The sequence below is a fragment of the Centropristis striata genome, chromosome 8 (assembly GCF_030273125.1).
Source record: "Centropristis striata isolate RG_2023a ecotype Rhode Island chromosome 8, C.striata_1.0, whole genome shotgun sequence".
NCBI lineage: Eukaryota > Metazoa > Chordata > Actinopteri > Perciformes > Serranidae > Centropristis > Centropristis striata.
The window spans coordinates 13,781,032-13,805,125 of NC_081524.1; the positions used below are offsets into that span (position 1 = coordinate 13,781,032).

At 37.8% G+C, this 24,094-nt stretch overlaps 1 protein-coding gene across 2 annotated transcripts; it reads left to right on the top strand.

Moving 5' to 3' along the window:
• The first annotated feature begins 146 nt into the window (after positions 1-146).
• cdh17 (cadherin 17, LI cadherin (liver-intestine)) lies at positions 147-22,852 on the top strand. Of its 2 annotated transcripts, XM_059340229.1 has the most exons (19): positions 147-221; positions 2,272-2,328; positions 2,830-2,925; positions 3,616-3,753; positions 3,867-4,002; positions 6,183-6,341; positions 6,649-6,801; positions 7,261-7,466; positions 9,289-9,420; positions 9,518-9,668; positions 12,404-12,613; positions 13,451-13,527; positions 13,601-13,789; positions 15,331-15,575; positions 16,890-17,020; positions 17,834-18,058; positions 18,705-18,815; positions 19,736-19,852; positions 20,549-22,852. In XM_059340229.1, exons 2-19 carry the CDS (start codon positions 2,281-2,283, stop codon positions 20,638-20,640), a joined length of 2,616 nt encoding a protein of 871 aa, XP_059196212.1. In that variant the 5' UTR covers positions 147-221; positions 2,272-2,280; the 3' UTR covers positions 20,641-22,852. The 2 variants fall into 2 exon arrangements, with proteins under 2 accessions (XP_059196212.1, XP_059196213.1); XM_059340230.1 differs by lacking the exons at positions 147-221; positions 2,272-2,328; positions 2,830-2,925; positions 3,616-3,753; positions 3,867-4,002 and adding an exon at positions 5,552-5,660.
• Positions 22,853-24,094: the final 1,242 nt, after the last annotated feature.

Here is a 24,094-nt window from a genome sequence, read left to right on the forward strand (position 1 = left end):
ACAGAACTGTACATATCATTGTTCTGTTCTTCCTGTCTCCTTCTCTCTTGTCAGCTACTCCCCCATTGGCCAGCTGCACATGAGGGCTGGGTGATTAGACAATCATTAGATCCAATAAAACATAGCTGGTTAACACTTGGTTAACGTTTGACCAGACAGGATGGGGCTGCTCAGATCACTCTGAGATCTGAGGAGTGACTCGCTCGACCTCTCCGACAAAGGTAAGTCTCCTCTCTCTGCCGTCTCCCAGCTTTGGAAATATTGAGTATTTTGTGTAGATATTGGCTAAGAATAGGACCCAAACGGTCTCTGTTGGTTTTAACAGGCTGTGTTTGATGTGTCAGATGCTTTCAGTTTGTTGCAGAAGTGCTGTGATCTTCACTTGACTTTGGCAGAGCCTTAGCGTTAGGTGTTGGCATTTCTGAAAGCCGACCTCTCCTTCTTCATGGCTTCCTGGTGTGCTGCCAGTACCTGGTTTTAGGGGGATATTACCTGTATGAGACTCGAAATTTGGTGAAATAACAGCTGCAACAAAGGTCATCAAGTCTTTACACTAAAAGGAGGAAAAAAGGGCCTGTGACACTCAAATAACTTTGTCCTTTGTTGGACAACTACAGTTAATAATTCAATTTTCTGAATTTTGTTCCTCACTGTAGTTAAAATATCTGTAAATTGGCAATGATAGCTTTTGAGTCTAAATATGACAGGTAACAGTAGTCAACATGGAGGCAGAAATACAAATTTAACTTAATCAATTAATTAAATGAGTTAACAGTAAAGTAGACTTTGAGATCTGTTTATAAGGAGTGCACCAGGGTGGTGACATTAAAAGTATGCACGGCTACAAAAAGGTCATTAGCCGCAACTCAATGTCACCTTCACTTTTCTGAACCCGCTGACTTCTTTCTTGCCTGCACTTCCCTTTAAGACAATCTCAAACATATTAACTTACATGGCCCTAAAAGAAGATCACGATATTTCAGGCTATTTTTGCGATGACGATATTCTTGACGATATTAGGAAATACTTAGAAAGATATAGAAAATATGATTTTTTTTTTAGTCTGTATAAATAAATTAAAATCTAACATGTAGTTTGAAGTGCAAATCTCAACAGTTGCCAAATAAAATATTTTTACTCTTGACTCTTGAGTATCAGCAATAATAAAAATAACCATTTAGGGGTTCCGGGGGCATATTTTAATGAATTTTGTAAAGGAGAATAAAGGTTCTTGTATGTTTTATTTAAGGCATCTTATTTTGACAGTCTTCTTGTAAATTATGTGGTGGATTCTGTCCTCTTATTTTGACAGCTGCATGTGTTTAGCAAGAGGGAGTAATAGTAGCTTTTGATGATTAAAACAACTTTTACCACTACATCAAGAAGTAGGAACATTGCCAATATCATGATATGTATTTTTTTTAACCATAAAAAAAATATACCGGTATTATCGTAAACGATACGATATGGCACACCCCTACACTCCTGATATATTTGTTAAGTGCCTGTTAGTCTTGTTTGACATGAATTCTTTTTTTTATCAAATCAGTGTCAGATTAATTTGAACTTGAACAGTGCTGTGCATATATTCTGCTGTCACCTGAATAAAACTCTCATTTATGACTATATCGTCATCAAGACACATGGAAGATAACGTTGCAGAGCAGAGTCAATCTTATGACTTCCATATGTAACTCTAGAAACGTATCCGTCATTATTCTTTTTAATAAAAAAAAGACAAAGAACCCACACGTAACAACACACGATAAAGGCTGTAGTGTTATTCTGAGGCTGTAAAGTCACTGAGGTTAAATACTCCACGTTGACCTTTGATTACCCGCGTCATATTGACACCCAGTGTGTAAAAGCTGTCTCGACTCTGTCATTCAGACTCTGCTCTGACTTTCAGTTTCTCCCGGTGCTGAGGAGGGTCGTTCACCTGGTTGTGTAGGTGGAGCCACACATGGAGATTGCATGTACATGTGTGGAACCTCAAGGACAGATTTTCTTTGAGTACAATGAATCAATAACTCATTGTACTGTAGAGTTGTACTGGGGTTAATTGTTTCCTAGACTGACTCTGTAACAAATTATCCACATCATGTTCTACAAGCATGACATGTAAATTCAACAGCTGAGCCAAGTGAATATTAGTCTTTGTAAAATTGAAATGTGTCATTTAAATCCTCCTCTCATGTCACCTCTCTGCCTTTATCGCCTATCCCCCTTATCTCTTCCTCCTCCTCCTCCTCCCCCTTCTTTCCTTCCCAGGCTGCGATCATGACACCCATGATGCATCTGTTGTTGCTCCCACTCCTATTTAGCATTGTGAGTACATGATTACACTGCCAACTGTTGCTCCAGTCCTTCCATACATATTCAGACTAAATGCACAAATACATGAACCTGTTGAAAGGACACTAAGGGTATTCATGAAACATTTATGGGACATTTTCAGTGTATAAAAGATGCATACTTGTTTTCATGGCATTTGAACAAAGAAAATATTGATGTTTGAAGAAATGTTTGCAAGAAAAGTGAAGAAAGGAAGTGTATATTGTTACTAATCTGAATGTTAGTCCTTTGTCCATAGACTTTGCTCTCATATCCTGCAGTGGGATATAAGAGTTTCCCCACTTGTCGTCGTGTAATTTTGGTTCAATAAATAACTGGGCTGTAAAAACCTGGCCTCAATGTCTCACTACATTCAGCTACAGTATGGAGCTAAAGCTAAAAGGGCAAATGTGGGCGTGACCGTGAGAGGTTCAGTTTTACCGCAGCCTGTACCATATTCAGTGACCTTTGACCTCTGTTTCTGTGCTCTGGCAGGCTGCTTGCAAGGATCTAGAGGAAAAGAAGGGCCCGTTTGAGAACACAGAGCTTAATGTGCCAGAGGGGACACCAGTGCCGTACCCCATGTATCAGGTATTACACACATGCCACATAACCCAAGTACTTATACTTAGTACACTTTTTACTCCATTAATTTTTATCTGACAGCTGTACTTATTAGTTATGTTTACCATTAAGATTTTACATTAAAAAATCACATGATTAAATGCAGATCAAAAACCCTCATTTAAGTGAACTACAGGTCCCTTAAAATAATAATACCCCAAATAATGAATGAGAATTAAAATAATACATAAAAAAATAAGAAATGTGCGAAAAATGTGGAAAATGAAAAATAATACATATACTGATAAATGCATAAATACATTTTGAAATTATTACTTTAACTTGGAAATTGATTTAAAATAAATAAAAAAGAAATGCTAAAATACATTAAAAGTAAAGTAAACTAAGGGAAAATAATACATATTTAAATAAATACATTTAAATGAATACAATCATACAATGAATACATTTAAAACTATTTTTAATTAATAAGAATAAACACAAAAATTGTACGAAGAAAAAAGAATAAATGAGTAAAAGAGAATCTACAAAGTAAATAAATAGGAGAACTAATACAAAGGTAAGTAAACAAAGAAGCTATTTAAATCAATTTGCCACATTTTATCAATTGATTAATGACTACATTTATTTTCTAATATTATTTTTGGTATATTTAATCCCCCATTCATTTTAAATTATGTTTCTCTTCCTCTGTAGTTTCATGTGAAGCACCCAGGTGTCAATAATTTCAGGCTGAGTGGAGAAGGTAAGGAAGACATTAAGATTTCGAAGGACGGTTGGCTGTACCTGGACAAGTCTCTGGACTGGTCTCGAGAAGACCATTACATGATCGGGGTAAGGCAGTCCTCTCTGTTTCTATCAACACAGACATTTATACTCCTGCAATGTCAGAGCCATAAAACAAATATTTTTTACATGCTTTTGTTTCTGTGTACGGCTCTATCCAGGTGGAGGCGCTGGCAGATGATGAAGTTGTGGATGGCCCAGTTTATGTGACAATAAATGTGTTGGATGTCAACAACAACGCTCCTTTTTTCAACCAGAGCGAGTACACAGCTGTGGTCAGAGAAAACAATCCAGCAGGTGTGTATTATAAGAACTTACATGAGAAGAGAAGAAACACCCCTAATGCAGTAGCATAATAGCCTTAGTATATACATACACACTGCAAAAAAGCCAATTTGTATTTTTTGGCCTAAAACAGTGATTTAATTTGGTAAAACTTAGAAATATAAATTACTGACATTTAGGGCAATAATGTAAGTTAGCACAACAAAGGAAGCCAGTTGTCTGCTCAAAAACAAGTTGGTGAGTTGTTGTTACTTATATCTTTAAGTTGGGGTTCAAAACAAGGGACAATAGTTCTGATAACTCTTATTTCTTTGTTGTGAAATTTGGTCATTAGCGAAAGCTAGAGGCTAACTGATGCTAGCGGCTAACTGATGCTAGCGGCTAACTGATGCTAGCGGCGCTGCTTGTTACAGCTACAAGAGTAGCCATTAGCGTATCAATGCTAACTCAAAATTGTGGTCGCAGTATTAGCTGACATTTAATAGCGGCGTTACAATTGTGCCAGAGCAAACTCAAAAACAAAACTTAAAATATTTAGTTTAATTGTCCAACTTAAAATTTTATCGAAGTTTGTTGCCTTGAAATTTTGAGTTCACCCAACTTTTATTTTTTTGCAGTGCAGTTAGTGTGGACGTATGGGTTGTTCACACTGAAAGTAATGAAAACATAAAAATCTATTACAGCCGACAACAGTGTCGCACCCATTTTTAAAACTGATAATACTATGGATGCTAATTTTGGCTAGTGAATAACAGGCTTAAAACAAAATGTACTTTATGGGAAAAAATTAACAGCCAGCTCCTAAAAGTGACTTTTAGGTCAACTGAATGCTGAGCAAGACATATTTAGGTGACCAAAGAGTCTGAAAAAAACAATTTGAAAGGGTCAAACACACAGTGTTCCATGGTGACAAATGTCAGTCACAAGGTAGCAGGCCCTCGAACAAACCCACACTGCAAAAAAAGAAAAGTTGGGTGAACTCAAAATTTCAAGGCAACAAACTTCGATAAAAATAAGTTGGACAATTAAACTTAATATTTTAAGTTTTGTTTTTAAGTTTGCTCAACTCTGAATTTCTCTGGCACGATTGTAACGCCGCTATGAATGTCAGCTAATGTTGTGACCACAATTTTGAGTTAGCATTGATACGCTAATGGCTACTCTTGTAGCTGTAACAAGCAGCGCCACTAGCATCAGTTAGCCGCTAGCATCAGTTAACCGCTAGCATCAGTTAACCGCTAGCATCAGTTAGCCACTAGCATCAGTTAACCGCTAGCATCAGTTAGCCACTAGCATCAGTTAACCGCTAGCATCAGTTAGCCACTAGCATCAGTTAGCCGCTAGCTTTCGCTAATGACCAAATTTCACAACAAAGAAGTAAGAGTTATCAGAACTATTGTCCCTTGTTGTGAACCCCAACTTAAAGATATAAGTAACAACAACTCACCAACTTGTTTTTGAGCAGACAACTGGCTTCCTTTGTTGTGCTAACTTACATTATTGCCCTAAATGTCAGTAATTTATATTTCCAAGTTTTACCAATTTAAATCACTGTTTTAGGCCAAAAAATACAAGTCGGCTTTTTTGCAGTGCAGTTTTATCGTCTATTTTACTCTAACTTTGTCAAAGAGATAAAGTCAACTCAGTGTTCAGTCTGATGAACAGCTCAAGTGAGTTTGTCGTTTCTGCGGAGTGATTTTCACACTAAATAAAGAAAAACAATGGCTGTCTCCTAAAAAGCCCACAAACTGGCGTGCTTTCAGATGTGTTTGGCAGTAAAATAGAACAGCCATTGTGTAGTTAATAGGCTGAAGCATCTCAAAGCACCATTGTGGTTCTCTAAGACTACCTCTAGTGTGTGAAACTGATCAATGGCTGCAGGTTTTGTTCCAACCAAGCAAGTCTTTACTCAGTTGATTTGTTGACACAACTGTAAAATATACCTGTCATGCATAGGTAAAGGGGTATTTGAAGTTATTTTAGCTGTATTTAGATAAAGATAGACATGTAAGAGGAGAGATAGTGGAAGACATGCAGCAAAGAACTTGGGCATTGTACTGCTGAGCTACTGTGATGCCCTGCTAAGCAATATTTCTGTATGTTCATGGACATACAGTAATTCTGTTTTAAAATTCTCTGTTTATCATCTCACTGTGGTAAGACTCTAACATCATCTGTGTATGTTCTTCCAGGCGTCCCATTTGCCCGTGTGTTTGCATCGGATCAGGATGACCCACAGACTCCCAACGCTCATCTGAGCTACAGCCTGGTGAGCCAGATCCCCAACAAAAACCACCAACTGCTCTTCCAGATCGACCCAAACACTGGAGAGGTCTCCACCACAGCAGCAGGTAATAAAGCGCAGACATGACCCCAGACGTCGGCGTACAGAACTAGGTGCACCGTTGGTGGGAAAATCTATAATCTGTCCATCTCTGCCTCTAATCTGGCAGTATAGTGCCGCTGTAAAACCAGATTACACAGCTCATCTCATGTGCTCAAGATTAACGCTGATAGAAGGCAGATTGCCTAAATGTGTCGCGTGATGCTGATCACTGATTACTTTGAGCAAGATGTGAAAGAGTGTTTGAAGATTCATGTCTGTGAGCAGCTGGCATCTTACTGAACTATATTTGATCTGTGTGGGTTCTTTAACAGGGCAAGAAATGCTTAAAGCCAGAGAGGGCATCCAGTATGGCAGAGGAGAAGATCGGAGCATCGAAGCTCTGAGGACAAAGTTTGACGACTACTGTCCAGTCCAGAAGATCCCCTATGAAGACAACCCCTTCTTTACTTGTGTGGAGAGAGCAGGTTAGTCTGCTGCAGAATTAGAAAAAATATCATCATAATAACATTATAAAATCTCATGAAAGGTTGGGAATTTGTGATGTGTTCTGTGGCACACAACTGCATACACATACTTTGTTTATTTGGACACAAGTGTTTCTGAAATCTTAAAGTTCTAAATGATCCCAGAAGAGCGATTTGTGGTGTGTGAAAGCTAGAGCGTGTGACAGTGTCAGCTGCTGTCAATGTAGATAAACACAGACTGTAATGAAGAAGCGACTGTCAGCGATTAGCGCTGGTGCTGTGATTTATTGGGTGTTGAGTTGATGAGTTCAGCTGGGGATAGAGCGGTTAAGCCACCACCAATTACTAAAACTGGATCCATATGAGTCAGCTTTCCAGAATCCGAAATTGTGATTTTCAACCCTCCAAACCTTTTCCTTTGGCTCTAATTGCAACTTTTATCTTCCTCTGTGGTGTCAGAAATGAGGCGGAGGAATGTGAACCCCCTGGAGGACCCAGACTACACCCTGTCTGTTCGCGTCCAGGACCTGGGAGGAGCTTCAGAGACCGCGCTGAGTGGAAACGCCAGAGTGCACATTGTTGTGCAGCAAAACCTGTGGGTCAACCCTGGACCTATTACTATTAAAGAGCACTTAAAGGAATCTTACCCTCATGTCATCGCAAAGGTGGGTTGGGGAGCAAACTCTGCACAAATCTCACAAATGCAGACACAACATACATCATGTCTGTATGTTCTGGTCCTGTGCTAAGCTTCAAGAATTTTGGTCTCTCATTTTTCAAACAATCTCAGAATGCCTGAACAAAACTACTGACCCATGCCGACTTAAATGGAAAGATCCATACCCACAACTATATCAACTGGATTTACTGTACTTCCTTCAAAGATCACTGTTGGATTTAGGGGGAGCTATTAGCAGAATTAGAATACAATATACACTACTGGTCAAAAGTTTTAGAACACACCAACTTTTCCAGAATTTAATTGAAAATGATGCAGATTAATGTCTCAGTGTACTCTGAAATTAATGCACATTTGCAATATTTAAAATTCTTGATTGAGCATGATAGTGTTTTGAAAGTAAAAAAAAGATTCAAAATGACAAAAAAAGACACAAAATGACAAAAAAAGACATGATAGTGTTTTGAAAGTTAAAAAAAGATTCAAAATCACATTTTATGTTGGACTAAAGGACTAAAAAAAGACACAAAATGACCAAAAAAAGACACAAAATGACAAAAAAAGACACAAAATGACTTACAAAGACATGAAAAGAATTCAAAAATGGACAAAATATCCCAAGACTCCATAGAGTTAAGTTGTTAACCCATTTCTTGTTCCCTGAAAAAGGCCTACTTGCATAATTCTGAAATGTACATTATTTTTCAGTTTTGGTTAAGCTTACCTTTTTTTATTTACCTCTGGCAGTTCACCACTTACCTTTGTACCCTTTCAAGCTGTTCATTTGACTTGAACTGCTTGAATTTCAATAAAAAACTGGAAAAATTGGGGTGTTCTAAAACTTTTGACCGGTAGTGTATTTATTTTCATTAGTACAGAATCATCTGAAACTAAGAATTGTGTTTTCGTTAGCTTAAAATGAGCGCTTCATATCCACATTAATATCAGCTTCTCTTCCATGGAGTCTGCCAGCGTCATGCTTCTACAGTAGCCCAGGACGGACAAACTAGAGGGGGCCTTCTGCGCTTTATCTTTTCCTGAAGGCCACCATAGTTCTCTCCGACACACTCCGAAAGGAAAAGTTTAGCTGAGCGGTACTCAGTTGGTTGCAATCTGCATCCTCACCACTAGATGTCACAAAATCGCACATACTGAACCTTTACAATTAAATACTCATTACATTACATTACATGTCATTTAGCAGACGCTTTTGTACAAAGCGACTTACAATAAGTGCATTCAACCTGAAGGTATTAGACATAGACCACAGGAATCAAGTAAGTACATAACTTTAAGAGCTAACTGTCATCGCTACAGGAGTGCTATATGTTAAAGAAGAAAAGAAGAGAAAAACCATAAATATAGCAGAGAACCACAGCAAAACAGAAAACAAAACTAAAGAAAGTACTATACCATAAACCAGAAGCCAGGTAGTCCTCTAAATTGAAAGCACTTACTTCATTAAAGTAAAAAAAACAACAAAAAAACAACTTTTAATAACTTAGAATCCCTTATAGCTTAATTCCTCATGCTCGCTTAATACAGCTCTCTCTACACTGCATTTATTTATTTATTTTTTTTGCAAATATATATCCTATAGCCCACTATTTTCTTATGTCCTATTTATTTATTTAGATTTTTTTTAAATACTATTGTATATTTGGTTTAATCATCACTATTTTCTGTTCTTGTTCTTGTCTTGCTGTCAGTATTGTACCACATGTTTAAAAATCACAATAAAAAAAGCATGCTCACTTAACCTACTCTAAGTAAATTACCTTCCTACTCTGGCCTCTTTCTGGTTCCAGGTCCAGTCTAATGAGCCCAACGCCCACTACAGCTTAGTGCAGAAAGAACGAGAGCTGAAGTTCCCCTTCCAGATCACAGAAGATGGACAAATACTTCTGACAGAGGAGCTGGACAGAGAAGACAGGGACATGGTACACAATATATGCTTAGTTTGCTCAATAAATCTTATTCCTACAATGAAATAAAACTGGCGTGGATGGTTCTTGACCCTGTGTTGGACCGTTTCAGTACATCCTGGTGGTGCTCGCAGTAGATGAAAACAACAAAGAGGTGGACCCACCCATGGAGATCCAAGTCCTGGTGGAGGATGTGAACGACAACGCACCAGTGTGTGCAAGTGAGGAGAGTGTGTTTGAGGTGCAGGAGGACGAGCCTGCAGGTAAGATGTGTGTGCGTGATTACTATACAATAACTCATTCAGTGTGTTACATGTGTTTCAAGGTTAAGTATTCAACCAAAGTATTTCTTAAACTTGTATTCTTGTGCTTTCACTTTTACCTCACCATTGCTTCTTCTGTTTTCTGTTTCTAAATCTCTATTTATCAAAGTTTTACACTTAAGATTGCTCTAAAGAATCAAATTAAAGTGGAAAAAATGTATTCAGTGAGGCATTCTTATAAGTTAAAAATAATCCTGTGCAGAAATAGCTTCTCTTAAAGTCTGTAAAAAAACTACATCAAAATAAACCAAAAGAAAAAGTAGTTATCAGGCAGAATGGCCCATTTGGGACTAATATATACTTATGGTTTTTATAACTATTGATGCATGGACAATTGTGTAAGAATTATCTTAATACAGCAGCTAATATGAATGTGGCTGATTGTAACTACATAATACAGAGTATGCAGAGTATCTTAGTTTTTAAGATACACATCATTTATTAGTTGATCGTATTTTGGATTCATAATTCCAATGTGCAAAGTAAGCCTTACAAGTAACAAAACCGAATGATAATTTTAGTGGAATAATACAATTTAAATATTTGCCCTTTAAAATGAAGTGGAGTCAAGTATAAAGTAGCATAAACTGAAAAAATAAAGTAAGAAGCAAGTCAAAATTGTAATTAAACCTATGGTGTGGTGCTTTCTTGAATGTAAAGGATGTTAATGTATGTAGAAATCCAGCCCTCCAGCTTAAAGTTCAGTAAATGTACCTTCCACTGTTGTGACTCACTGGTGACTGGCTTCTACTTGAAGTGTAAAAGGAACCTTCAGCTCTCCAGTGATCACATTTATACACGTGTTCTTCAATAACAGGGCATTGAATGAAGCTCATACAAAAAGCCAATTCTTCTGCAGCAGCAAAGAAATTCTGCTGCTGTTATACATCCGAGAAAGTCCAAGGCCACGTTGACAGGTGCAGCTGGTGAAGGATGCATGGAAAGTGACAACACGCTCCTCTATCCTCCACCCCCGCCTCCCTCCGCTCTGCTAACTCCTGATATGTTTGCCTCCTTTTTCACCGAAAAAGTTGCTGCCATCAGTAACCAGTTCTCTAAGCCTGACCAGCCACAGCTGCTGCTACCACCCAACCAGGCTTCTCTCACCTCTCTACATCCTCGGCCCGAGGAGGAAGTTCTGAAACTTCTGCTGGATTCGCGACCAACCACCTGTACACTGGATCCGATACCATCCGATCTCCGTCAAACCATCTCCTCGGCTGTAAATACCTCAATCACACACATCATCAACTCCTCACTTACAGCTGGTGTGTTTCACACCACCTTCAAACAGGCCCAGGTGACTCCACTGATCAAAAAAACATCACTGGACCGACACAAGTGAGCAACTACAGACCTGTCTCACTCCTACCATTCCTGTCAACAAACACTGGAGCGCACAGTCTTAAACCAAGTCTCCAGGTTCCTTTCCGAGAACAACCTGTACGATCCAAATCAGTCTGGCTTCAAACAGGGTCACTCTACTGAGACTGATCCTGTCTGTAACAACATCACTGCGTCTGGCTCAAGCAGCTGGTCATTCATCAGTTCTTTTATTGCTGGATCTCTCTGCAGCCTTCGACACGGTTAACCACCAGATCCTCCTCTCTTCACTCGCAGAACTTGGTACCTCAGGTTCTGTCCTCCGATGGTTCGCGTCCTACCTATCAGGGGGATCTTTTCGAGTATCTTGGAAGGGAGAAGTGTCCAAACTACAAAATCTTTCCACTGGGGTGCCTCAAGGAGCAGTGCTTGGTCCCCTTCTCTTCTCAATTTACACCACCTCACTTGGCACAATCATCCACAATCATGGCTTCTCATACCGTTGTTATGCCGATGATACCCAGCTGTTCTTTTCCTTCTCACCAAACAACCCCACAGTCTCACCCCGCATCTCTGCTTTTTAGCACTAATGGACTCCAACTTAACCCAAGCGGCACTTACTCTTGCTATGTTTCTTGACTTCATCCTTGCTTGTGTTGTATTACTCTTATTTGTACATCGCTTTGGATAAAAGCGTCTGCTAAATGACATTGTAGAGTTGTAGAATTGTAGACTGCAAACAAAATCAGATCTCCCTTAATTCTTGTTGTTGCCTATCAAATATAGGCTAAAAATAGGCTTTCATAAGGCTTTAGTAAATTGATATGCCAAAATAAAATCAAACAGGCTTCAATATAGATTACTTTACATAGACTTATATTTCAGTCCAATACACATGGGAAAATATTTAAAAAAAAAGGAAGTTACATGTCCTGTTTCACTTTAAATATGTCATATAATACTGTTTATCGTACATGATCCTACGGTTATTAATCCCAATTTTCCCCCCAAATACCTCCATTATTGGTGATTAGATTAGATTGGATTAGATTTTTATTTGTCATTGCACAGAAATACAACGAAATTCAATGCACTCAGGTACTGGACTCATAAAAAAAGCATAATAAATAATAAATAACAAGATACATTCTTATCATCTCATCTCAATAAATACTAAATAGAAAAGATACATTCTCATTCTCTCAGCACTTAGTATATTCATGTCATTATGTTATTATTCTTGTTTCTCTAAAACATTTCCTCTGTATCCAAACATTAATGTAATAAAATGTTTAAAAAAAACCCAGAATGACTGGGAAGGTCCTCTTTTAAAGTCACAATTGTGGTTTCAGGCAGCCTGATTGGACAGCTGATGGCCCATGATGACGATGAAGAAGGGACACTGAACGCTGCGCTGACCTACGCCATCGAGTCCCTGAATCCACCGTCCGCTGCCAGCGCCTTCTCCATCGACGCTGCTTCTGGAAGAATCCAGGCGTTGCGCTCGCTGCAGAGAAAAGACCAGCAGATGTATAACCTCAACATCAGAGTCAGCGACCCAGGTAACATAGTCTAGACGGATTTCAGAAAAAAGGCCTCCTATAAGAAGTGAGGAGCATTTATGGGTACAAGTCGGGAACCGGCCTACCTTACATATTTCAAGGGTGCTGAGTCCAAAAAAAATGGTTCCCAAGCGAAATTTTGAGTTTTTGACCTTCTAATTTGTATCAAATGGCCACCAAATTGCCCATCTTGCTCAGTCATTGGACCATTTCCCCTTAGTTTTTTTGTAAGTAGGCAATCAAAGATGAGGAAATTAAGTTTCTAGATCTATAGTCTAGGGTCAGAGCAAGGATATAGTGGAGGCTCAGTGTCTTTTTTATGTATATTTATATATATATGCAAAATACCAACTGGAACATTTAAAAGTGATTAATTGAATATTTATGTCGGCCTTAAAAAATGACACAAATAATGCTTAATTTCACCTTAAAAGTTGGTATTTTGCATATATATAAATATACATAAAAAAGGCACTGAGCCTCCACTATATCCTTGCTCTGACCCTAGACTATAGATCCAGAAACTTAATTTCCTCATCTTTGATTGCCTACTTACAAAAAATGGTCCAACAACTGAGCAAGATGGGCAATTTGGCCGCCATTTTGATATGCAAATGAGAAGGTCAAAAACTCAAAATTTCGCTTGGGAACCATTTTTTTTTTATTCAGCACCCTTGAAATAAGTAAAGTAGGCCGGTTCCTGACTTGTACCCATAAATGCTCCTCACTTTCACTTTTTGGACAATTCCGTCTAGACTAACACACACACGGCTTGATTCAACACACCTGTAAATAGAGGTGAGTCAGTTTTAACTCTCAGTATTTTTTGTGTCACAGCTTTCAGCACAGTGTGTAAGGTCCTCGTCAAGGTCATTGACATCAACAACGAGATGCCTCTGTTCGAGAAGAAAGACGTAAGTATGTGACCCACTTCTTGACTTTTATTTCTGGTGATGTTTGGCTGATGTTCTTCATGTTTCTGTGCAGTATGGTAGTCAGACTCTGGCAGAGGACACTCCTGTGGGACACACAGTGCTCACCATCAGAGCAACAGACGCTGATGACCCAGACAGCGGCAGCTCTCTTATCGAGTTCCACATCACTGGCGGCAATGATGATGGACTTTTTGCTGTGGATACCGAAGGCAAAGGGGTTGGCCACGTGTTCGTAGCTAAGGTACGTAAGCTACGTTCTCTATATCTCCCACACAAACTCAGACACAGATTTAACCCTTAATAGGGCACTCATTGAAATACTTGCAAATTCCAAATTTCAACCCTAGAGAATATTGGAGGATATTACATACAGCCAGAATGTGTAAAAAAACATCTGAAAATATTATTTTGGGAAAAAAGTTTACGAGATTAAAGTGGCAAATCTATGAGAAAAAAATGTGCGGATTTATGAGATTTAAAGTGGTGAATCTGCGAGAAAAAATTTGCTTTTTTCCCCACTTTTTTCTCGTAAAACTGCGACTTTTTTCGCACAGATTTGCCACTTTAAATCTCTTAAATTTGCAACTTTTTTCTCAAAATATTACCTGAAGTTACCAAACATAGTTCTTTGCCCGATAAAGGGTTAATATATCACACGACTTTGATCTTTAACTGTCACTGGAACATTTGAGGTCCCTTATACTGTAACTAAAAAAGTTTACTATTCACTGTGATTATGTGATATCCTTTTATATATAGGGTGAAACTAATGATTATTTCATCATTTTATGGACTTATGTGTAATAAAAACAATAATGGTTTAGTCTAAAATTGTTAGAAAATAATGTCAGTCCAATGTTTTATCTTCAATAATGTCATTTTGTTCGATGAACTGTCCGAACCCCAAAGATGTACAATTTATAACGATATAAAACAGAAAAGCTGCAAATCCTCACATTAGAGAAGCAAATGCTTTGCATGTTTCGCTAACAATCAATATATCACACAAATATAGGAAATGAAACATTTTTTATTTTGTCAATTTCTTTGTGAAAAGCATGTGTATTGAGTGTAAGCTGATTAAGCTGCTGGCTCTGAATTCTCACTATTTGTGTTTTGAAATAAGAAGGCAGAGTAATCTTGATTTAGCATACACATTTAGAGCTTTACGGACATGTATATGTATCTGTGTGTGTGTATAGGTCAAGGTCAAGGTCACGTTTATTTCTAGAGCACCTTTATACAACCAAGGTTGACCAAAGTGCTTTACATAACTGAATAACAACAACAACAAAATCCAATCCAAGATACATAATGAATAACAATAAACTCACAAATAAAAATAAAAGACAATTTGATCTAATAATATATTACAAGAGATGTGCAATACAACATACAGAAACAACTTTCTTCTTTCTTTTGTATAGATATATGTATGTATATATTTATTTACTTATTTTTTCATTTATTTATTTTGTGGTTATAAAGCCCCCCCCCCCCCCCCCCTTTTTTTTCTCTCTCTCTCTCTTTCTTTTCCCAGTTATTTATTTATTTATTATTATTTTTTATCATAATTATTGCTATCATTATTGTTATTCTTTTTCTTGTATGTGCCTTCTTGTTCTATGTTGTTCACCGTTTGTAAATTAACAAAATGTGCAGTAAAAAAAAAAAAAAAGAAGTCAGAGTATATTGCTGCTGAAAGATATGTGACAGAAAACAACATATTCTTTGCCTTCTTTTATTCCTTTTTTTTAATTCAACCTGCTTCTCTCCTAACAGCCTCTGGACTTTGAGTCCTCTCCCGCCTACAAGCTCCAGATTGATGCTCGTAACCCGGAGCCGCTGATGAAGGGTCTGGAGTACGGCAGCGACTCCACGGTCTTCATCTCCGTGTCTCTCAGTGACGTGGACGAGGCTCCAGAGTTCAGCCTGGACATCCTGGATGTGACCGTGCCTGAAAACACCACCAAGGGATCAGTGCTGCTTACTGTGGAGGCGAAGGATCCAGAGGGCAAAGAGATCAGGTAAACAAACACAGAAACTAGAAGGGCACCACTGCCAGTAACTCCCAATGTTAACAACATTAAAAAATAATGTATGTATCTGCCAAAGGATTCGGTTCGGCTCCAAACTTTTATGGGTTCCTCTCTGGCCCACACTACACCATTCATGAAAAACTGGTGATGTAGCTGTTTTAATATATATATATATATATATATATATATATACACTACTGGTCAAAAGTTTTAGAACACACCAACTTTTCCAGAATTTAATTGAAAATTATGCAGTTTAATGTCTCAGTGTACTCAGTGTACTGAAATTAATGCACATTTGCAACATTTAAAATTTTTTATTGAGCATGATAGTGTTTTGAAAGTTAAAAAAAAGATTCAAAATCACATTTTATGTTGGACTAAAGGACTAAAAAAGACACAAAATGACAAAAAAAGACACGAAAAGACACAAAATTACTAAAAAAAGACACAAAATGACCAAAAAGACACAAAATGACTTACAAAGACATGAAAAGAATTAAAAAATGGACAAAATAGCCCGAGACGCCATAGAGTTAAGTAATTAACCCATTTCTTGTTCCCTGAAAAAGGCCTACTTGTATAATTCTGAAATGTACATTATTTTCCAGTTTTGGTTAAGCTTACCTTTTTTTATTTACCTCTGGCAGTTCACCACTTACCTTTGTACCCTTTCAAGCTGTTCATTTGACTTGAACTGCTTGAATTTCAATAAAAAACTGGAAAAATTGGGGTGTTCTAAAACTTTTGACCGATAGTGTGTGTGTATATATATATATATATATATATATATATATATATATGTATGTATGTATGTATAGACATGGAAAAATTAATTAGGCCATTGTTTTCTTCAATTTATTGTTAATTTTAATGCCTGGTACAACTAAAGGTACATTTCTATATAAATACATCTAAAATGTATTGTTTGATGATTTCTTTTTCTTTTTGCATAGTTACTACTAACAGCTCCAAGCTGTTTTTTCCCAAATACAGACTTCAAACATCATCTCAGTAACCTGTGGGAGACGACATTTACACTATGTCCATGTTCTTCATCAGTTTACGAGCTTTAACAAGATGTTCTGTACGATAAAAGACTGAACACACACTCACATAGCTTTCATATGTCAGGAGCTGTTCCAGTAAATCAGCAGGGACTTCTTACTGCCTGCTAGTTTGAGGTTTTATCTGTCACATGTAGCCAAACTGGACTATGGATTTGTTTTTGCCACCATTATTCCCTCGGGCCCACTCAGTTCAGAGCCTGGTGTGTAATTGCTGCTGTGTGTTTGTGTGTAGTTTCAAGTTGGAGGGTGACACTCAGGGCTGGCTGGAGATCAATGCCGCCACAGGAGAGATCAAGACCAAAGACAAGCTGGACAGAGAAGCTCTGGAGGCCTTCGAAGTCACCGTCACTGCATTTGAGAAGGGTGAGATAATTAACTTATGTTACCGCTTATTTTAGTGGGGTTGTTGGGTCATTTTTATTAAAGGCCACACAATTTTAACTTGCTTATGTTTCATAATAATTAATAATAATAATACAGTAAAAGCATTAAATTATATAGTTCCTATTTGTTTACACTACCGGTCAAAAGTTTTAGAACACACCAACTTTTCCAGAATTTAATTGAAAATGATGCAGTTTAATGTCTCAGTGTACTCTGAAATGAATGCACATTTGCAACATTTAAAATTCTTTATTGAGCATGATAGTGTTTTGAAAGTAAAAAAAAGATTCAAAATCACATTTTATGTTGGACTAAAGGACTAAAAAAAGACACAAAATGACCAAAAAAAGACACAAAATGACAAAAAAGACACCAAAAGACACAAAATTACTAAAAAAAAGACACAAAATGACCAAAAAAAGACACAAAATTACTTACAAAGACATGAAAAGAATTAAAAAATGGACAAAATAGCCCAAGACTCCATAATGTTAAGTTGTTAACCCACTTCCTGTTCCCTGAAAAAAGGCCTACTTATATAATTCTGAAATGTACGTTATATTTTACCTTTTTTTTATTTACCTCTGGCCGTTCACCACTTACCTTTGTACCCTTTCAAGCTGTTCATTTGACTTGAACTGCTTGATTGTCAATAAAAAACTGGAAAAATTGGGGTGTTCTAAAACTTTTGACCGGTAGTGTATGTTGTGAAAACATAAACATATTCATCATGACCTTTAAAACCCAACCATTGTTTGCTGTTATTCAAGAAAAGTTGATTTCCGTCCACAGAGAACCCAGAAAAGTCCTCCGAGCGCGTCGTGTCTGTGAGGCTGCTGGATGTGAACGACAATATCCCCAAACTGACGGAGACCCAGGCCTTCATCTGTGTTAAGAAATCTCAACCGGTCATCATCAAGGCCCAAGACGCAGACAGCGCCCCCTTCTCCGAGCCTTTCACCTTCGGTTTCGCCCACGGCAAGAAATCTCAAAACTGGGAACTGAAAAACATCGACGGTACGCTGACAAACTGTACACTGCAAAAAAAAAGCCAACTTGTATTTTTTGGCCTAAAACAGTGATTTAATTTGGTAAAACTTGGAAATATAAATTATTGACATTTAGGGCAATAATGTAAGTTAGCACAACAAAGGAAGCCAGTTGTCTGCTCAAAAACAAGTTGGTGAGTTGTTGTTACTTATATCTTTAAGTTGGGGTTCACAACAAGGGACAATAGTTCTGATAACTCTTATTTCTTTGCTGTGAAATTCGGTCATTAGCGAAAGCTAGCGGCTAACTGATGCTAGCGGCTAACTGATGCTAGCGGCTGACTGATGCTAGCGGTGCTGCTTGTTACAGCTACAAGAGTAGCCATTAGCGTATCAATGCTAACTCAAAATTGTGGTCACAACATTAGCTGACATTTCATAGTGGCTTTACAATCGTGCCAGAGAAATTCAGAGTTGAGCAAACTTAAAAACAAAACTTAAAATATTTAGTTTAATTGTCCAACTTGAAATTTTATCGAAGTTTGTTGCCTTGAAATTTTGAGTTCACCCAACTTTCCTTTTTTTGCAGTGTAGGGAGGAGACGAATCAGAACTTGATGTAAAACTGAGAGATTTAGATGACATTCCTCTTGTTTCCTTCCGTGTGTCATGCAGGTACATCAGCTACACTGACCCTGAAGAAAAAACCAACTGAAGATAAAACCTTTGCGATCCCCATCAACATCAAAGACAGTGCAGGGATGGGAGTCACACAGCTGTTTGAGGGTGAGTTCATTATTATAAGAGTTAAAAACTACAACACTGCTGCAATGATTAGTCGAATACTCCATTAGTTTATCAAAAGAAAAATAATATCCAACTACTATGATAACTGATTCATCTTTTAAGTCATTTTTCATGCTGGAAATGCTGTTTTGTGTCACTCAGATATGAAGATTAACTGCTTTTCCTGTTTTTTAACATATCAAACTAATTCAATATTCATGGTGCATTGTGCGATACTTTGAGTCCACTATATAGGCTTTATTCTCACTATACAGTCATGGAAAAAATGATTAGACCACCCTTGTTTTCTCTAATTTCTTGTTTATTTAATGCATGGTACAACTAAAGGTACATTTATTTGGACAAATATAGTGATAATAAAAGTAGCTCATAAGAGTTTAATTTAAGAGCTGATATCTAGACATTTTCCATGGTTTTCTGGATAATGACCAAAATCATTATCCAGAAAACCATGGTAAATGGCTAGATACCTTTAGTTGTACCAGGCATTAAAATGAACAAGAAATTGAAGAAAACAATGGTCTAATATTTTTTTCCATGACTGTACATTTAGACAGCACTAGCAAATGGCAAACTCTAAATAAAGTAGACTATAGAGTGGGCAGTGAGTGGTTTTTGGAGGCAGGTTAGACAAAAAACAAGGAGTGAAATACAAATACAAAAGTGAATATGTCATAAAAAGTATACTTTTCCATACTGTGGCAGGTAACACAGTATTTCAAGAACTGAGATAAGAGATTGGTTGTTGATGATGAACCAACTCATTGTTGTTTTGTATCTTTTCATTTATTTTGTTCACAATAAAGATTGCAGAGATTAACCTCACCCTTTAAAATCAAATCATGACTCTATTATAAATGTTTGATGACACACCTGTTTCTCTCTGCTCTCTGTTCCAGTGAGAGTGTGTAACTGCACAGAGTTGGGCTACTGCTTCATGCCACCAGCTGAACGTAGCTTCAACTGGGGAATGGGACCCACCATCGGGATCCTGGCTGGCACTCTGGGATTCTGCAGTAAGTCTGACGAACTCACACGTGAACCAGCATCCTTTATACCAGGGGTGTCAAACTCTGGCCCGTGGGCCAAATTTGGCCTGCAGTGTAATTTTATTTGGCCCGCGAGGCAATACCAAATTATTATCTTATTATTGTACTATAAAAGCTGACCCGCCGGTATTATACGGCGCATTTACCGCTAATACAGGACAGGACCCAGAAACGCTCCTCTGTGACAGTCGTCATAGCAACCTCAAGCTAGAGCTGTCTCCCAGCTACCCCTTCCCAAAAATGCGAAAAAGAAAGGCAAAATTTATTAACCTGTTGAAAGTTTAATTTTTGTTTATTTTTATATTTAAATCAGAAGGATGCAAATAGAAAAGAAGCATACGTTTTTTATTTATTTTTTATTTAATAAATTAATGACATTGATGTGTTTTTTATTTGAAATTTGATTTTGCATGTCTGCACTATTTAGTTATATATTGTATGTTTATAAGTGTTGCTGGTTTCATATTTAAAGTTAAAGCAAAACATGTTTGGTATATATTAAAAGGTTTATTTGTTCAATGTTGGCCCGTGATTTTATTCAAGTTTTAAATTTTGACCCATTGTGTATTTGAGTTTGACACCCCTGCTTTAAACTGTACTGTCTGGGGTTTTGTGTTGGTTCCTGGCTGTAATTTACTCTTCTTTTTTTTTTTTTTTTTGCAGTTATTGTCTTCGCCATAGTGATCAAACGTGTAAGTAAGAGTGACAAGAAGAAAAACCAGAATGGAGAGGAAGACAGGAACTCCATTATGTAGAGACTATACACACACACATGCAAATATTTGTACTTTTATACTTTAGTGGCACATCTACATGCCTAACCTGAACATAATTCTAACCTCAAACCAAGCTGTACACCTTATTCTATGTTGATGGTTCCTTTTTTTACATCTTCCCACAGACAATAGATGGAAATTATACCTGTAGGTTTTTTTTCTCTTGATGAAGGAGCATTTTCCTTTCCAAATAAACTAATAAAACAAAATTAACGAATAAATAAATCCTCATCAGCACAACCGCAGAACTGAGGACTGGATTTTCCAACACTGTCCGCTCTCTCAGTACACACACACACACACACACTAGGGGTGGAACGGTTCACAAAATCCACGGTTCGGTTCAGTTCACGGTTTTATGGTAACGGTTTTCGGTTCAGTTCGGTATACGTTGATTGTTAGGAAAATCAATTGTGTCTGGTATAGTCATGTTAAAACTGAAAGAATGAAGCAGTCTAACATTTGATACATCATTGTGAGAGAAGCGACATTGCTAGTTCCAACATGTGCTTCATTTACTTGGCAAACAGAGATATCTTTAACAAAGAAGCATAGGCTCTATCAACACTTGACTGAGGTCCTTTTGTTTGAAATTAACTCAAAAATAATGTTGACATGTATCAATTGCCTGATTATCAGTACTTCATGGAAAACTTAGTTTTTTCCTCTTGAACTTAAAAGTGCAGTGCTTGAAATACAAATCAAATAATTAAGGCTGGATTTCTTATCAAACTTAAGTGTCACTGTGCTATCTAAAATAACAAAATAAATCATCCAGTAAACAATCATCAATATAAAATGTAGCTTAAATCAAACTAACACATACTGCACTGCAACTTCCATTCTGTCAGTGCTTCAGAGATGCTCGCTAGTATGGCTCTCATAAAGGGGGCGTGTCTGTAAAACGGAGCTTTTCATCTGCCATTCTGAGGTAATGTAATGGGCAGTCACAGTCAGGAAACTTTCAGTAGCCCTAGAGGTCCATCCATCAGTAGTTAGCGCTACAGAGGCTGTGTCAGACAACAATTCCTTGTCGGGTCTCTTCATAAAGTGCGGTAATTACCGTGTTGCTGAAGTGTTTGCAGGAGGGGGTTTTATATCATGGCTCCAGTGCTTTAATAATAGAACGGAATAGTGTTGCCGTTAGTGTAAACAACACGTGTTGCACAATGCTTGCACACTGTCGCACTTTTGTCAACTTTCTTACCGCCGTCATCGTAGGTCACTCTAAATGCAAAGTGGTCCCATACAGCAGACCTATAGAGTGCTGCTGGCGCATCTTCTAACTCTGGCTCTTTCCCACTCACCATACCCACACATTTCTCCACAACAACTGACCCACTACTTTTTCTATCTGCTACACCCGGCTACACTGCTTCGCTTGTTGTTGTTTACTACTGGTGGTTGGCTTTAGGCGCAGTAGCGCCACCTTTTGCTCTGGAGTGTACACGCTTCGCCCCTAATGAGAAAAATGAGCAGTGCATGAACCGAACGCAACACACGCAAATTGAACCGAGACAGTCGAACCGAACAATTCTGACGGTTTTCATGAACCGTTCCATCCCTAACACACACACACACACACACACACACACACACACACACACACACACACACACACACACATATTCACATAAGATTATTTTTATTTTATTAAGAGAGTTGATTATTAAGTGCTGTGCATACTTAATTACTGTCAGGTTGCTAAATGCATGATAATCAGGCATTTATACAGCTTGTTAACATATTTTATTTGAGCTTCCCTCCCGGACTCCGGTTGCTTCATTAGCAGCTAAATCATCTCACATATTTTAATTAGTTTCTGGCCCAGAGCTCGTGTTGCTTGAATGTGATGACTGACTGAATACTGTAGGGCTGCAAGTTACGATGACTGTCATTGTCGATTAAAATGTTCTTGATTGATCAAAAGTTTCAGAAAATGGTAAAAAAAAAAAAAAAGTTGATAATTGTTTATTGAAGCAGAGGATTTTACTTATTTTTAAGTTAAATAGAAACAGTTACTTAACTAATTAATCTTTGCAGCTCTTGAATATTTTTGTTTAAGCTGGAAATGTCTTGGACGAAACATCTTAAACCCAGAGCGTCACTCCCTGTAATGATCATCTACAAATGTGTTTTGTAATGAGCTGCTCTGTTTCCCAATAAACAAAGAAACTGGGAGTCACTTTCACATCATCGTGTCCGCCTGTGTGGGTGCGTGTGCAGCACATGTGTTCATGTCAGAGCAGCCGCGTGGTGCAGCAGGTGATCGGTGACAAAGGCATCCACACATCAGCACAAACTACTTCCTCTCTGCTCAAATTTCTGAGTAACATGTACTCACAGTCGGTACTGCTGCATCCGATTATTTCTTCCCTCATCTCTGCCAGTCTGTCGTTGAGCTGTCGAGGCCACAGTGCTGCAGAGAGTGATGCTCTGACTCACCTCTGAGACAGTGGGAGACTTCTGAAGACTGTTATTGGGGCCAAAATGATGAATGGGCATGATGGATGGCTCTTAGGCAGCACAATGAGGCTGCAACACACACAAAAACACACACAAAAACACACTCACACAACATGTAAGAGTTGTGTGGGAGTGCCACATGTGCTGCCACGACATGCATCTTTCCAATCCATGTGCCACATTTGTTTGTTTGTGTGTGTGTTCTTGTATTTCCTAAATAGTGAGGACCGGAAGGCGTTTTTAACCAACAAAGTGAGGACATTTTTGCAAAGTGAGGACATTTCGGCCGGTCCTCACTTCTTTAAAGGCTTTTTTTTTTAGAGATTTAAGACTTTGTTTTAGGGTTCGGGTTACAAAAAAATGATAATTATCTGACACTGTATTTTGTGGTTACAAAACTAACTAAAATTATAGTGAAAATGTCCTTCGTTTTCATCTTTGTCAACGTTTTTCATACATAATCAAGATGGATAAGACAAAGGAAATGAAGGCAAAATTTACTGTGACCTCTTTTAATCTCCCACCCAACAAATACCCCATTACAAAAAACTAAACTAATAAAAACAAAACTAAAACTAAAGCATTTCAAAAACTAAAAACTAAATTAAAACTTACTGAATTTGAAAACAAAAATTCACAACGAAATTAAAACTAAAACTAATGAAAAATCCAAAACTATTATAACTTTGGTAGGGAATTCACTGTTCCAATGAGGGTCCTCACAAAGATAGAAGTACAAGAATGTGTGTGTGTGTGTGTGATGAGTCATCAAGCGGCCTTCTGCAGCTTCCAAAGGTCCCACACACACACACACACACAATAGTGTCAGAGGAGTGGACCGAGCTGCGGCCTCGTAATGACAAACTCAACATGGAGCCTCTCTAGTGTTTATGCCTGCTCTCTCTCCACGCCTGTATCCCGGCAACACTTTCCACAACAACACACACACACATGCTGAAAGTTTGAA

What these genes read in the sequence shown, in the direction of transcription:
- cdh17 (XM_059340229.1), top strand. Translation starts at nt 2,281, where the DNA reads ATGACACCCATGATGCATCTGTTGTTGCTCCCACTCCTATTTAGCATT. An exon ending in CAGAGAAAACAATCCAGCAG is followed by an intron (nt 4,003 to 6,182) that starts GTGTGTATTATA and finishes ATGTTCTTCCAG; the next exon opens with GCGTCCCATTTGCCCGTGTG. An exon ending in CATCAGAGTCAGCGACCCAG is followed by an intron (nt 12,614 to 13,450) that starts GTAACATAGTCT and finishes TTTGTGTCACAG; the next exon opens with CTTTCAGCACAGTGTGTAAG.